This window comes from Zalophus californianus, chromosome X (assembly GCF_009762305.2).
Source record: "Zalophus californianus isolate mZalCal1 chromosome X, mZalCal1.pri.v2, whole genome shotgun sequence".
Classification (NCBI taxonomy): Eukaryota; Metazoa; Chordata; class Mammalia; order Carnivora; family Otariidae; genus Zalophus; species Zalophus californianus.
In genome coordinates, this window is record NC_045612.1 from 111,667,776 (window position 1) to 111,683,609 (window position 15,834).

General features: G+C 45.1%; 2 protein-coding genes across 5 annotated transcripts in view; one reads left to right on the forward strand and one right to left on the reverse strand.

Annotated features, from left to right (window-relative positions):
- Positions 1-3,223: 3,223 nt before the first annotated feature.
- Positions 3,224-5,239, forward strand: KLHL34 (kelch like family member 34). Its single transcript, XM_027608883.1, has one exon. It carries the CDS (start codon positions 3,240-3,242, stop codon positions 5,187-5,189), a length of 1,950 nt encoding a protein of 649 aa, XP_027464684.1. The 5' UTR covers positions 3,224-3,239; the 3' UTR covers positions 5,190-5,239.
- A 1,115-nt stretch (positions 5,240-6,354) lies between these two features.
- Positions 6,355-15,834, reverse strand: part of CNKSR2 (connector enhancer of kinase suppressor of Ras 2) — a 278,274-nt gene continuing 268,794 nt past the window's right edge. For 3 of the 4 annotated variants that reach the window (XM_035725694.1, XM_035725693.1, XM_035725692.1), the window contains 2 exons: positions 11,441-11,637; positions 8,572-8,787 (listed from right to left, as the gene is read on the reverse strand). In XM_035725694.1, the coding sequence (XP_035581587.1) occupies positions 8,572-8,787; positions 11,441-11,637 (413 nt within the window). Of the gene's footprint in view, positions 8,788-11,440; positions 11,638-15,834 lie in introns of all 4 variants that reach the window. The other variant, XM_035725691.1, reaches the window with a different exon arrangement.

Genomic DNA, 15,834 nt, shown 5'->3' on the forward strand with positions numbered 1-15,834 from the left:
TGAGTTCCTCTTAATAATCCTTTACTCCTCCCACTGATGGCACCACTGGGTACCATTCCCTAGATCTGTTCAACTCAACATTACTTATGCCAAAGACTGTGATAGGGGCTAGAGGTTAAAGAATCAAGAAACAGTCCTTGCCGTCGAGGAGCTTACAGTCTAGAGGGGGAAGGCCACACAGAGCAGATCATTTTCAACACGACGATCATATCCCACCACATGAGCTCATCCCCACATGTTCAGGTGGGGTGGCAGAGACTGCTTCTAGGGGATCCAACTTAAGACACACATCTCTCACAACAACTAAAAAAGCACACACTGAAATGTTATTTAGCATACTTAATATTGCACAAAAATTAAAATCTTGATCCTTTCCACAAACGTTACTCAAAGGACAAGAATATTCTTGGACGGATTGATAATTACATTTTCTAGATAAAACCTTGGAAACACATCCAATATGAAAATTTCTTCTGTTAGCACAGTTCATTGTATCCTCAACAGCAAAATACATAAAGGTGGCAGGTTGCGCCAGCAACGAACACATGCTTGTTGTGTACATTGATTTTTGATGTCAAGATGTAAACCCTTCCACAGCATCTTCATTCTCAAGTAAGTGTGACATTTTGGATTCAACCTGAATGCATGATGATGGACAGACCTGACGAGATGGGATCGATTTTGGGGTTGAAAACGTGTTTAAAAAACTGTATTTATACTTTATCACTCTGAAATTTGGTTAAAGTAATCTAATGGTGTGTTGTACTATTTTATTTTTATCATACAGGAGGTCACATAATATAGTGGGGAGAGAGCCCTGGATTCCTGTCCAGACTCTGTAACTCAATATCCAAGTCACCCAGACAAATTGTATTCTCTCTGGGGCTCATTTGCCACATTTGTTTGAAAAGAGAAACAAGAAATTGCCGAGGAAAAGGAGAGAGTTTAGCTAAATGATCTATAGCATCCCTTCTAGCAAATTTCTAGTAGGTCAAGTAAAGGCCGTTTAATTTCACCATTCGGATCTGTGCACACTGAACCAAACTGGTATTTTATTTTTGAACTAAGAATTTTAGTACTTAAAAAAGAAAAACCAACCAGCACCCCGCCTGAATCCATCTGTAGTTTTAACATTAGGAATTCAAATTGGAGTATTTTTAGCCTCTGGAGTTTAAGCAAGCCCTTAACTTGAGCCTCTGCCTGCATTTTATAATTTGGCTAATTTAAGTCATAAAGCAATTCCATCTTTGACAAGAAAGCAGGATCATTTTACTAATATTTTTATGCACTTTAAGAATTCTAATTGGAGACCTTGTAAGTATGGATGGCATATGAGGCAGAAAGCGATACATTTTTATACTTCCTTGGACGACTTCTTCTTTTTTTTAAATGAAACACAGCCCAACTGTCAGAAATGCAAGTTATTTCAGATGCCCTCAAAAGGTTCACTTAAAACAGATTGCCAGAGGAGTTGCATTAGAAAATAGAAAAATCAATTCTAGATGAAAGCAAAACACAGAAGCTCCAAATTGGCAAGAAAGAACAGTTATATTAATCATTTAGTTATTTAAGAGCAGGATGGAGGAGATGGAGAAATGCTTTCCTAATGTCTCAAGATTGGGTGGTTTTAGTCATCATTTCTGTGCTGGGTACACCTTATAAATAACTTCATGAAAAGGGACCTTAGGAACCTCTAGCCTCTACCGAGCTTTGCGACCTTACTGCCCATTATCCTGTCCCAGCATTGAAGATGTAGCAGGCATTAATTAGATCACAGTCTGGAAAGTCAGGGAGAGAAACTGGAACGAATTATTTTCTTAAAGGGAAGTGGTCATTCAAAGGCAGAAAACCCAATCTCCTTGTCCACTTTGCTAAGGGATGGGTTGGGCAGGATCCAAGAACAGGAAGGGAGACCTCGGCTGGGGTCAGGGAGCGGGGGTGGGAGCAAATTCCCCAGCGCAGAACGTGAGACAAGCCAGCCCAGGAGACGCGGGCTGCCTCAGGAAGGGCGCAGAGTAGGCCCAGCATCTCGAAAGGGCGAGTCCGGGTGAGGGGCATGTTACCGAGCGCCGCTGGCGGGGAGCCCCAGATTCCCCCGGGCGTGGTTCCCGCCGGTAGCTCCCCGGCGCGCAGCGGCCTCCTGGGTGTCAGCGCGCAAAGTCGCCGCTTAATCCTCGCCCCCGCCAGATTAATTAGGGCCTTCTCAAAGCAGAAAGTTTTGTGCCAGGGGCTTCTTTCCCAGGCGCAAGTGCACCAGGGAGTCGACACTCCTCCGGCCCAGCCGGCCGCCTCTCCCCAGACACCACCAGGTACAGGGTCCCCGGCGACTTGTGCCCCTCCAGTGAGCGCCACCCGCAGCCCTAGCCGAGTTCTCGAAACCCCCCCGCCCCGGTGACCGGCGGCTCGTCGGGTCACCGGAGTCAGGTCCCAGGCCTGGGCCGCTCCTTCCAGCGCCCCGGCCCTGGGTTCGCGGCCAGCAGCCGGGGCGCGGGGCGGGGCGCGCCGGGGAGGCCGCGGCCGCGCGCTATTCCTGTCGCTGTGAGCTACCGGCATGTTATGTACGGCGCCCAATCATGCCTCCGACTCGCCGCGCTGACCTGCGCCCCCCCCCTCCTTAATCCCCCAGGCTTTGATTTGATCCTCCGCGCGGAACAAGCTCACCCCCCTCTCCGCCCCATACCCAGTTGTCCCCGGCCCTCGCGGGTGCCTGCACTGTCCGTCCTCGTCCACCCCGGGAGGCCAGAGCCCTCGGCCCGCACTCCCCGGACGCCCCGAGCCGGGCCACATCCGCGCATCAGCGCCGTCGGAGATCCAGCACCCCTCAGAATCAGTCCACCCACAGCTCGACCCTTCCAGGTGATGGTGCGTGGCCACTGCGGCCCCAGGCGCGCAGGTGTGGGCTCCCCAAACTGGGACGGGGAGGGGGCTTTGGGCAACGCGCTGGCAGCCTCGGCAGCAGCCAAAAGCAAACCCGGCTCCCTCCGGAAGACTCCGAACTCCGTGATCTCCGCTACTGGGAGCGTCTGGAAACCCCACCCGGTTTGCTCTGAGAGGGGTACAGGGATATCTGCAGGCCTGGATGAAGGAGCCCTGGGCTTTAAGCTGAGTAGGCAAAAATGCGCCCCTACTAGGGGCTCTGGGGCTCGCGTAGGGGGCCCTGGGGCGCTGTGCCCCGAGATGCCTCTGGCCGTGCCCGGTGGGCTCCAGCCCCGGCCGGGCCGCTTCCCGCGCTGGACATCATGAGTTACTTCCTATCTTACTGTAAAGCTCATGGCGGCGCCCTACTCACTGGCTATCAGGCCCTACGCGCCGAGGGCTTCCTGTGCGATGTGACGCTGGAGGCCGAGGGCAGCGAGTTCCCGGCGCATAGGTCGCTGCTCGCGTGTTCCAGCGACTACTTCAGGGCTCTGTTCAAGAGCCACACCCGGGAATCCAGGGCCAGCGTGATCCATTTGCACGTGCCCTCGGCTGCCGGCCTGCAGCGCTTGCTGGACTTCATTTACACCGCCTGGCTGCCGCTCTCCATGGACACGGTGGAAGACACGCTGGAGGCCGCCAGCTACCTGCAGGTGACCGAGGCACTGGGGCTGTGCGGCCGCTACCTGGAGCGCCAGCTGGCCCCGGAGAACTGCTGCTTCGCCGCCAACGTGGCGGCGCGCTTCGGCCTGGCGCACACGTTGGGCGCCGCGGAGAGCTGCATCGTGCGCCACCTGCGGGAGCTGCTGCTGCGCGGCGCGGGCCCCATGGGACTGCTGGAGCTGAACCCCACGTCGCTCAAGGCTGTGTTGGGTGCCCCCGACGTGGCGCGGGTGCCTGAGGCCTGGCTGCTGGGTCTGGCACTGGCCTGGCTGAGGCAAGAGCCCGAGGCCGAACGCCTGGCCCACTGCGCCTCGCTGCTCGAGCGCGTTCGCTTCGGCCTAGTACCCGCCGACGTGCTGCGGCGCGTGTACTCGGGCTCTGGCCTTGTCCTGCCCGCCCGGGTCAAGGGCCTCATCATCCAGGCCCTCAACTACCACACGGCGCCCTCCCGCCAGCCGCTCTTGCAGGGCGAGCAGACCAGCGTCCGGAGTCCCCAAACCCGCATCTTGTTGGTAGGGGGGCGCAGGGCACGGGAGGCGGTGACCGAGGAGGTTGTGGTCCCCCGGGCGGTAGCCAGGGGCAGGGGCGCCGCGGCGGAGCCAGAGGAGGAGGAGGAGGACGAGGAAGATGAGCAGTTGGAAGAGCAGGAGGATTGGGAGGTCACCCAGGACGTGGTGGCCTTCGACGTGTACAACCACCGCTGGCGCAGTCTCACGCGGTTGCCTGCACCGCTACTGGGGCACAGCGTGTGCACCGCAGGCAATTTCCTGTTCGTCCTGGGCGGGGAGAGTCCCTCTGATGGCGCCTCCTCACCCCTGGCAGACGGCGTGCGGGCGGTCACGGCCCAAGTGCACCGTTACGACCCGCGCTTCCATGCTTGGACGGCAGTGCCCGCTATGCGGGAAGCGCGGGCCCATTTCTGGTGCGGCGCCGTGGGCGAGGGGCTCCTGGCTGTCGGGGGTGTGGGCGCGGACGGCCAGGCGCTGGCGTCCGTAGAGATGTATGACTTGCGCCGGGACCGCTGGACGGCGGCCGGGGCACTGCCGCGGGCGCTGCACGGCCACGCGGGGGCCGTCGGGGACCGTGGCGTCGTGTACATCTCTGGGGGTAAGGCGGGAAGAGGCGAGGGCGGCGCGAGCAGCCTCCGGGACGTGTACGCCCTGGGCCCTGGGGAGCGAGCGTGGAGAAAGAGGGCGCCCATGAGCACGGCCCGCTTCGGGCACCATATGGCTGTGCTGCGCGGCGCGGTGTTCGCCTTTCTGGGGCGCTATGAGCCCTTCTCTGAGATCGAACGCTATGATCCCGGCACGGACCAGTGGACTCGACTGCGACCGCTACCCTATGATCGCTTCTGCTATGGGCTGGCCGTGGTGGAGGAGACGGCGCTGCTGCTCGGTGGCCTCAAGTGGCGGGACTCGCGGCAGGTGCCTACCCGCAACGTGGTGGGCTATGACCTCGACCTGGACCGCTGGGAGGACATTGGCTGCGTGCTACCCTGGGCCTGGAATGGCCTCCAGTGCGCAGTGCTGCAGCTGGCTGAGGATGGGGATGAGGAGAGGGAGGGAGGGCTCGGCGAGGCGCCAGATTTAGTGCGGGGCTTAATGGGTTAGTGCAGCCTCCGGACGACAGAGGAGAAAAAGTCGCACTTAAGCAGGCTTACAGAGTAACGCGTGGGTGGGCTTTTCCTAAGAATGGGACTCTGGGAGCGGAGCGGCTTCTGAAGTTTAAGGATGCAAACAAGGGCTTGGTCGAAGAGGAACAATGCCCCCTAAGCTGAGAATGGGAGACAGGAGGGATCAAAACAGGATATATGAATCGGCTTCGGTGAGCTGGGGATTTCTAGGAAGATTCATGCTGGTCTAGAGATGGACTTTTGAAAAGAAAATACGGCCCTGTTTTCCCTCTTATAGTTAAAGTGTTGCCCTAGGTGCTAAACAGTGATTACTTTTGTGCCAAACAAGCAAGGCCAAAAATGTACCACAAGAAGTTATATATAAAACCCAGGAAATTGTTAGCTATACAGGCTGTAATAAATAGTCGGAAAAAGATGGCATTATCTGAATAAATAGTGAAGGGAAAGTGCCTTCATTAAATAGCATGAAGTCATTGTAAGGAGAACTATGATTTTATGATTCAGAACCATGTTTACAGTTCTGCTCTGATGGTTTAATATGAATGTAGAACTGAGAGGGAAAAAATCTCTAAGAAAGCACTTTTTTTTTTTGGAGAAAATATCCTAGGTTAAGTTTTTCTGTTCCTCATTCTTACCCCTAGCCTGCTTTTGCCCTGGCTTTAGGCAGTTCATTGGGTTTTCAGTTTTATTTCAGCAGTCCTTAGCCATAATAATCAGGTTCTTCTGGTTACTTCGGGTTAAGCAAGACCCCAACTTCTTTCTTTCATTTTCTTTAAAAGTTCACTCTGCAGACATGCTGTCGGTTATATTTGTTAAAAAAACCACACACACACAACACATTTTTGGCGGTCCCTCCTCCCCAACTTCCCAAGAATCAACAGAAAGGGAAGAGTAGGTGAAATTCTCAAGTTTGTGTCAGCTAAATGGGAAAGGAGTTTGATTTTGCAGGGTCTCAGAAAAGATCCTTGCACACACACATGGAACAGCTGCTGCTTCTGGCTTGGACCACAGATGGAGTGGCAAAGTTACAACTTGTGACTAGGGAAGGGGGTCAGGGGAGGGCGGCTCTATGACTGGGTCTCAAAGAAATGTGGTGAGGACTCTGTATGAATAAAGTAGGTGCCTTATAAGGATTCATTAAGAGCTAAATTTATTTCACTTCAGTTTACAGTGCTGCCTCTCTCCTAGATTTGAAACTAATGCAATAAAATGTACAGATAAATATAGTGTTAAAAGGTCTCTTTCATGCTAAGCTAGTCATGAGTCTTTTAAAATTCATTAGTTTAATTTTTACCATTTAAAACAACAGAGCTGACTTTACAAAAGTAAAAGCTGCTTAGTAGCAACACAGCTAGTCTTTCCGTCAACTGCTCATTCTATACAGGGCACAACCTTGCCACTGTATTCATGACACATCCATCAGGTACAGATATTTTTAAGTGAATGTACACATTTGGTCTAGTAAACATCAACAAGTCTAAACACCTGTAACAAGCACACTTCATTTTAGGACAAGAGGTTTTTTTTGTTTGTTTGTTTCATTTTGTTTTTTTACATATACAAAATTCCACAATTTAATGTACGTCAATATCCATGCAGTAAATAAATGTTTTTACAAATAGGTTTTTTTAAATGATAAAAATATTACACTAGACCCAAAATTCCATACAAACATTAATACATGATTTCTCATCCAGTTTGACTAAATATAGGATTACTGAAAATGTGCTGTAGAAAGGCCACTCTCCTGTACAGTGTGCAAAGTCTGCAAAACGATAGTGATTCAATGTTGGTTTCAAAAGCAACGAAAAAGACCCCTGCTGTGGAGTTTTTACTTTCTCCTCTACAGCAAAAATATTCACTGGCATATATCTGAACTCTTAGAGATGAAAGTACATTCACTGAGCTGTACAGGCAACAGTATAAAGCTGATTAGAAGTAGATTTTAGGATACAGAATAGTAAAGGAGGGTCCCTTCCTCCTCCTAAAAAAACCCCAAACAAACAGCAAATTGTGATTTGTACGTTATGCAGCCCGACACTAAAAAGCAGCACAGTCATTATCATGCTGTGGTCACTTTCAAAAACGTGATACTTATAAATGGAAAACATATGAAGAGGACTTTTTCACAGACTTCATCCACTCTATAGAAACAATTCATGAAGCTAGGAAAAACCTCTATAAATTCTTTCATATAATTCAATGTAATATATCTCTGAATGACCATTATCCTCTTGCTTCTCGGGAGAGAGGCACATTTTTTATTTTTCAACATTGTTGTCTACATTAGAACACACATTGTCCTGTAACTAAACGTATTTTACTTCCCTGCCTGAAATATAATTACGTAAGTTTAATTAATGGGCTAGGGAGAAAATTGGAAACTAACTGGAAAGGTGATTCATTTCAGTTTATCCCTTGTTTTTTAGGAGCTGGAGTTTAAAAACATGAGTTTGGGCTGAAATTATATATATATATATACATACACACACACACATATATATATATATATATATATATATATAATCTGTTAGCTGCCTTTCTGGGCGAATTAGCTGTGTTTTACAAAATCCACTCTCAAATTCCTCTGTACACAATCAGTATTTCATCACTACAAAAATAAAGGAAGATTTAAACCAAGAAAATAAAGCAGCTCTATCTTCAATTTTGGTCTTAGTTACAAAAACATCTTACAAAGCTTTGCCCTGATACACCATTAAGTGTCCCCATAGATTTGGAATAGTATTTCCATTAACCAGCTTTCACAAGTTAACAGACTTTTAAGACGAATATTAGATACCTGAACTTTTCTTATGTTGATGCTCCTCTATTTTGCTTGACTCTTGTATGCACATCTACATTTCACAAAAATAAAACTACAGCATTAAACTTTGTGCAATGTTTAAGAAAATTCTTAGAACATTTTAATAAATATAAAAAAGGTTTAAATTCTTTCCCACCCACAAGGATGTCTGCACCTGAAAAATGTGATTTACTTTTGAAGTCTTGTTTATATAAAATTAACTTAGAGGGAGAAAAATGACCTTAGATAGAAAACTGCCTTTTTGTGGTTTTACTACTTGAAGACCACCTGTCTTCAGAGTTGTTTGTAAAAGTTAATTTTAAGTCATTGAAGACAGTTGATTTTGCACATGGTAAACATAAGCTGAGCACTAACTGCATATAAAATATACAAATGCTCATTAAAGACAGTGGTATCATGACCATATATGGTTTGTTTCATATGGTTTGGTAACATTAAAGTTTAGCTTGTCAAGTGCCCCACACTGATATAAAACTACGTCATACACTTGTTCAAAGTGCCAGAAGGTACCAGATGGCCAGAGGGCAGAATACACTTACACATGTGTTTCAATGTACGAGTGAGTGTGTGTGAGAGAGGAAGTGATTGCATCTACTTCAGAAGAAATACTTAATGGGTCATTTGAGGTGGTGTTTTGACAGATATCCAAGAAAAGATCCAGGTACATCTGCTTCCATTGTTGGAATTCTTTAGATGTCAAGTCTGGATTGTCTAGGACTTTATCAATAATGGCTACTTCCCCTTCTCTGGCCTGAAAAGCAAAAAGAATTCAACAGTTAAGTTGGATATAGACTTTTTTCACGTTTAAAATAAAACGTTAACATGCAAATCTTATAAGAAGCCCATAACAAACGGCTCCGGTATGGTATGCTCAAACCCAGCTATTTAGATTCAAATCTTAGTGTACTTTTTTCTACACCCAAGTTACGCCTGTATTCTCCACTCCGTGTGCTTCATTTCTCTGGGCCAGTCTTGTTTCCCAACTCTGTCTATGGAAACGTTCCTCATTCTTTAAGATCCAGTTCAAATGCCTACCATTTCTTAAAGCTCTCCATCAACAATCGGAAAAAAAAAAATGTTTTCTCCCTCATTTATGTCATCCTAACACTTTATCCCTGCCACTGAGTGGACTTACTACATACTCTGTCTTGAGTTACTTTTGCACGGTCCTATCTTTCCTGCTAGATGGTTAGCTCCTCATACTTGCACAAGAGGGAGCATGGCCCTCCTGTCACCACAAATATATAATTCTTGCTGTAGGAATGTCACGGCTCCCTTCCTGCAGCACTGGGGGTCTGCAATGCAAAGGAGCTCTCCCTTCTCTGCTGGAGGCCGGCTCTCAGCTGAAGAATGAGCTTCATTATGGGAGAACTCAACACAGCACAGCTGTCTCCTGTGGGAGACGTGAGTCTTCCAGGTGGGAGGAGGGGGATGGAAGATGAGGGGTAAGACAGTCTGAGAAGCTAAGGCCTGTCTTTTATGGGCTCAAAGAAGGGGCAGGGAAGTCTAGGGAATGTTCTGCAGGAAGTAGGAAGGGAGAGCTGGGTGGGAAAGACAGCAAGGTGCCTAAGCAATTGTTCTGGTCCTTGGGGCCAGATGGGGACAGCGGGGCTGGGGCCGAGGATGTTGGGAGTCGCCCTGTGCTCGGTGAGCAGCCTGTTACAATTCCAGGGACTACACACATCCAGGGTTGCTTGGGCAGTTATCCTTCCCTAATGCGAGATTCCTATCCTCTGTCAATTTCTCACACTAAAAAGTATAGGGCTCTGTAGTTCGGTTTTATCAACGAGGGGCATTTCTTTACAGTGACTTTTCATCATCTTTGCCCCAGAGAGTGGAGCGCAGCCTCACACCCCCGGTGATTCACAATACTCAGTGAACTGAACACTGGCAGGAGCTCAAATTCTTTGCTACTGGAAGTAAATGCTTTTGGGAATCTAGAGCATAAAAGACAGGTGTGAGGGGCTGAGAGAACAAGACAGAAGCAGGTCTTTAAATACATGTGAGCCTGACCAGCTTCAAAATGCCTGTCTGTTTTCACAACCGGACAGTTTGGATCTGAATGGGGTGGGGTGCTCTCAAAGGTGGGAAGGTGAGGTCATCTTTGGAGTAGGGCTGGTCAGCAGAAACATTCTTTTTTTTTTTAAGATTTTATTTACTTATGAGAGAGAGAGAGAACGAGGGTGAGAGCAGAGGGAGAGGCACAAGCAGACTCCAGGCTGAGTGCAGAGCCTGACACGGGGCTCAATTTCAGGACCCTGTGATCATACCCTGAGCCAAAATCAAGAGTCGGATGCTTAACAGACTGAGCCACCCAGATGCCCCTAGCAGAATTATTCTTATGAATTTTAGAGGTCTTTTTAAGATTCTGGCCTTAGTTACCAAAAGACCATTAAGTCGTCCCATGGATTTGGAATAGTGCTTGCATGAATGCCAACTGAAAGCTAATGGACTCTGAAAACTTGGCTGCTTGCTACTGGAAACTCTTTTAAATCACGCATTTTCTGTTTTGTTTATCTCTTTGGTACTCATCAATGCTTCAAAATCACCAAACCTCAGCAGCACACTATGGATCTGAAATATTTCCCAAAGGAGCCCTTTGACCTTCTGGTTCCTGAAATTACTGAACCACATACTCTGTACGGTAGGTCTTTTCTGTTTTTGATTTTTCAAGGGTGGAAGGCCCGCTTAGGGAGAATTTGTATAACAGGCCCTCTCCCCTCCGACACACACAGTGAGGGGGTTCTGTGGTCTGCCTCCCTCTTCAACTTTCTGCCTCTCTGCGCCCCTCTCTTCACCACCTCCTCCCCAAACCAAGGGTGGCATAATAAGGAGACTGGAGGTAATGTAAGCACTTATGGAAATGTAGAATAAGAAAGTAACATGTGAGTTGGGAACGGATAGTGTAAACAGAACAATTATAAAATTTGTACACGGAACATGAATCACTGTGGCTTCACCCCAAATGTGCTGCAGGAGATATTCATGAAATATCTCAAAGCCTTTTAGGGCCCACTACTGCGTTCTGCATGCATGCTGTGTTCTTTTAATAACTATATTAATAACTACATGGCATATTTATCTTAGGAAAATGAAAGACGGAGGAATAACACCAGCCCCACATTTTTGAAAATAATTTCAATTACATCCTGTTTTCACCTAGAACCAGGTCATATAACATTTAGCCAATGCTTTGAGATGGTAATGAAAAGTTAGGGTTATTTCCTCTTTACCAATGCACTTATAAGATGCTAAAGGAACAGCTCAGCTTCAGGTTCTTCCTGTTTACCTGCCCTCTCCTCCACCTCCCCATTTTGTATTTCTTCATTTAGAGTATCTGGTAATCCACTGAGCTCAAGAATGAATCTCTTGAAAGGAATTTCTCCTTCCATTTTATATCTTACCTTTAAAGTGCTTTTGAGAATTCTCAGCCTGTGTAGTTTGTCATTCATCACAGGGTCATTACATCTCTTTATAAATGATAGCTTGTATTCCATTTTGGTTGAAATGCGGTGTTCTCCCAGCGGTGACAGACTGGCTTGCTCCAATGCCCTGTATAAATCTTGCAATGAATCTCCTAACTTTTCTTCCCTACTTTCACCTGCAATGTCCAAAAAAAAGAGAGAGAAATGAATCCAGTGTAATGGACAGTTCATGGACACTCCAAAAATCTACTAAAAAAAAAAAAATCCAAACCATCTGAAAAACAGGATAATGAATGATTGGGAAAACACTATATTACATTAAAAAAAACCCCACAGCTGCTAGTTATATTAGGTAAGATTTCTTAGAATGGTCAAATAATAAGATGTTTGATTAACAGAATATTCTCTTAATAGCAAATCGCCGTACATATCTTGAGTCCATTAAATTCAAAGATAGAGTACAAAAGGTACACAACACAGAAACAATCCTGCACATAATATTTTAACACATTAATGAATACCCTTTATCATTATACTGAGAAGCAGAGAAGTGCTGATTAACAGAGCTCTCTTGGTTTAGCAATATTGAATGAACTGATTTTTACATTGTTCCAGACTGCATAAGATGGAATGGCATTCACTGGAGTATATCTGATTATAAAAATCTTCCAATAATGTACCAGAGAGGATTATTAGGTTTCATGTGACTGCCATAGTAATGCCTGCCACATTGTAAATCTAGTAAATGATCATAAATTATCATTAATAATAATGCTTTAATTAAAATGAAATATGAGAATGTTTATATGCAAATGTAAGGAAAAATCTGGCACATACTAGCAGAAGCTACTTAGCATTTGTAAGATCTGGGAAGGAAATACTCCAATTAAATGTTTTTGAGAAAAAAATTAGAGACTGGTTCAGTTAAGGATCTTAGATCTATTTGAATAAATCAAACTCCCATCTTGTTCTTTAATAGTCTGACTACTGATGTCATATCTTTCTCAATAATGATAAACAAAGATAAACTCGGATTTTGCTTTGAGTGGTAGATAGGATTAGGGCTATCTCAAGTTTCCTTTAATAGAGAGCCAAAGAGTACTATTTGAGGAATACTAATTATATTGGCTCAAGGAGTACACATGGAATGTTGTTCATTCCACCATGGTCCATGTGAATATTTCAGGCTTTCTGACATAGCTAAAAAAAAAAAAAAAGACTCCCTAATTGCTAGTTGCTAATAACGGCAGTTAACATTTATATGTGCCAGGCAGAAGGGTAAATGATTAACATTCATGGTCTCTCTTAATTCTCACAATACTGAGAGGAGATCTATTTGATTTTCATTTTATAGCAGGGAAGAACCTTGCTCAAGGACATACTTAGTAAGTGTAAGTGGTGGAGCCAGAATTGCAGCTGGGCAGTCTGGCTCCAGAATCCACGATTTTAACAAGAATTCCATACTGCCAATTTTGTCAGTGGTCATTTGGACTGTGTATGTAACAGTAGGCGTGGATGAATTTGTGAGAATTCCTTCAAGAGGAGCATTCTAAAAAACTGTTTGAGAGTGTAACTAAAACGGCCCCCAAAGCCCATAAACACAGTACCTTAACTTGAAAGGATCACCTTTAGCAGTAAAAAGTAGCTTCATTTCAGTTTCATATTCAATTTTTGGCGCTGCTGCGGAGGTTAGCAACTAATGACCGGTAGGGTTATTGAGTCCTTCCATTAGAAAGTTCCTTGTTATCATCAGCACATGCTATCATTAATCCCTCTCTAACGAATTTTTAACTTCCTAATCAGATGCCTAAGTTAGAACTATAAACATACAAAAATCCCTTTTAAACAACAGCTTTTTAATTCTCTGTTGGCTCGTCCTTGGATGTCGGCAACACCTAGAGGATTTTGAGGGACCGGTGAATGGAGGACTGTGAAAAGGAGGAACTGCTTTTGGGGGTTAAGAGCAAGATCGAAATAAGATGGGGAATTTTGACTGAGGATGGTTTGGAGCCAGGAAGGCACAAAATCGTAAGGTCATTGAGAGTAACTAAATGGGAGTTGTTAAAACAAGGATACATAGGAAGAGCATAATTCCATTTCATACATCATAGGCCAAGAAAAGACCCCGAGGAATTATTTGGTAGTCATCACTCTTTGTGCCTCAGGGCAAGACTGCCTCTAAAGCCAGATGTAATTTCATAGAGCTGGGGGGAGGGCGGCGGTGGGTGGGTGGGAGGCCTAACTGATGAGTATTACCATGGTTAATGTATCAGGTGGCCTAATGCATTAGTAGCTTTTCAGTTCTTGAAAGAATGTGAAGAAATAAAAGGGATTCAGAATGTAGTTTTAGGATTTAAGGGAGGCAGAAATATTTTTATATTTTATATAGTAAATTTTTATTTTAAGATAACTACCTAATACTGTAGGGAGTATATATTTTGTTTAAAAACATTCTTGCGCAGTTTTCTTTCTCCCCAGTTCTTAAAGTTTGTGGAATCCTGGGCCGGGGGACTGTCTTTTTTGTAAAATTTCAATGTGGTCCTATTTTAAGAAGGATAAATAAAGACTTAATATTAAAAAGTGACACACACAGCTATTAACTAAATACAAATGGAAACTGTTTTCCCCCTCCTTGCCGTTAAAGGACAACATAATTCTGCGAAGACTCTGGTTTGACAGCTGTTAAGAAGAATTCAGTATAGATTTATCTCTGGGCAGCACATTTGAACAAGGAATCACAATGGGACGGAACACAGAAACATTTCCAAGCATATTAATGGAATAGTGCGGCTCCTACTAGAGATAAGTAAGGCTCCCTTCCCCCCAGTCCATACACATCATACACATATGCAACACCACAGGACACAGTAGTGGGATGAGAAAGGATGAGGGATTGAGATGCCAGGCTACCACAAAATGCCACCAATTACTTAACATTTTAAGACTGGACAAAGAGTCCTTTTATTTCCAAAGGACGGGGGTGAGGAGCAAAGTGACATTATAAATCTGATTCACTGTGCTCAACAGTCAAAACAACACAGAACTCAACATTCAAGACAAAAACAGGCCTTTATTTTCTTTTATAATTTTCAATTGGTTTCCTTGATTTTTTTTTCTAAGAATACCAATTAAGTCAACTGGGGCTACTGTTGCAACTGAGAATATGAAAGCACCTTTATTTTCTTCTCTTTTTGCCCTCTTCTTCTTCTTCTTCTTCATCTCCTCACTTCTCTTCTGGTTTCTCTTTTTTAAACTTCGGCTCTTCTTCCTCTAGAAGAGGCTTGCTTTGGAAGATGAGGCAAGCAGTTTTTGAGTTTGGCTTCCCAATTGACTTTCCTTCAATATACCAGTTCAGCCATTTGGAGCACTGGCAATTTGCAATTTGAAAGAACGTTTTCTGAAAGTTGGCAAAGTGTAGAAGACCGCATGCGAACCACAGGACGTATATAGGAACCTTCTGCAATTCCTAATGAGGATGTATCGCTGCTACAATGAAATTTTAATTTGTATCCAGTTTATTCAGGAATTCTGGGTCTGTGGAGGAAGAAATTCCCTCCCAAATTTTATTTATGTTTACAATGTGTAAATTAGTCCTGTATCAGATGACATACTCTTCCAATTTTATTAAAGCAAAGTGAACATACAAAGTTGTCTTTCCGATATAAAATTTCATTGGCTGATAATCTGAGGATCACAGTGAAGTTACTGATGGATCAACTTGTATTCTGCATTGTGAGGTGGGGGGGTCATTTCTGGCTGTGTCCTACTTGGCAGGGGTGAAAGAAGACCCTCTATTGTCTCATTTCTACTCTACACTATGGAATATGGTGACTCTAGGAATGTGGTATCACAACGATTTACTGTCCGGTTGTTTCAGGTTGCCCATGACTTCCGGGTGGTGATAAAAAACAAAGCTCAAGGAAAAACATTAGCTACCGCAAAATAATACGTAGTTTGTTGAAACTTTCTGGCAAATGGCTTATTAGCAGATGATAATGCCTCTCTCAGATACTAAAAGGTCTTTGGTTGACGTATTCCCCTACATTCATGCTCGGTGGTTTCCAAACTTTTTTGATTGTGCCTCTTTACCAGTTAAAACACTTCCATTGTTGTTAACTTACATACATGCGTTATTGTATATTAATAGATATGCATGTTATAAAACAGACACAGAAAATAAATTCGAAAGGACGAGTTATAAAACCTGAGGAGAAATTCCAATGTTTTTTCCTCCTGTACCTAATGGCCCCATATGTACCGAGACCGTGACTGTGACTCTCCCTGGGCAGAGTACGCCTCCCTCTCATTTGCATTTCCCACTCTTCTCCCAGGCACCAACGTTTCAAGTGAGTGATGGTTTCCTCTACTTTATA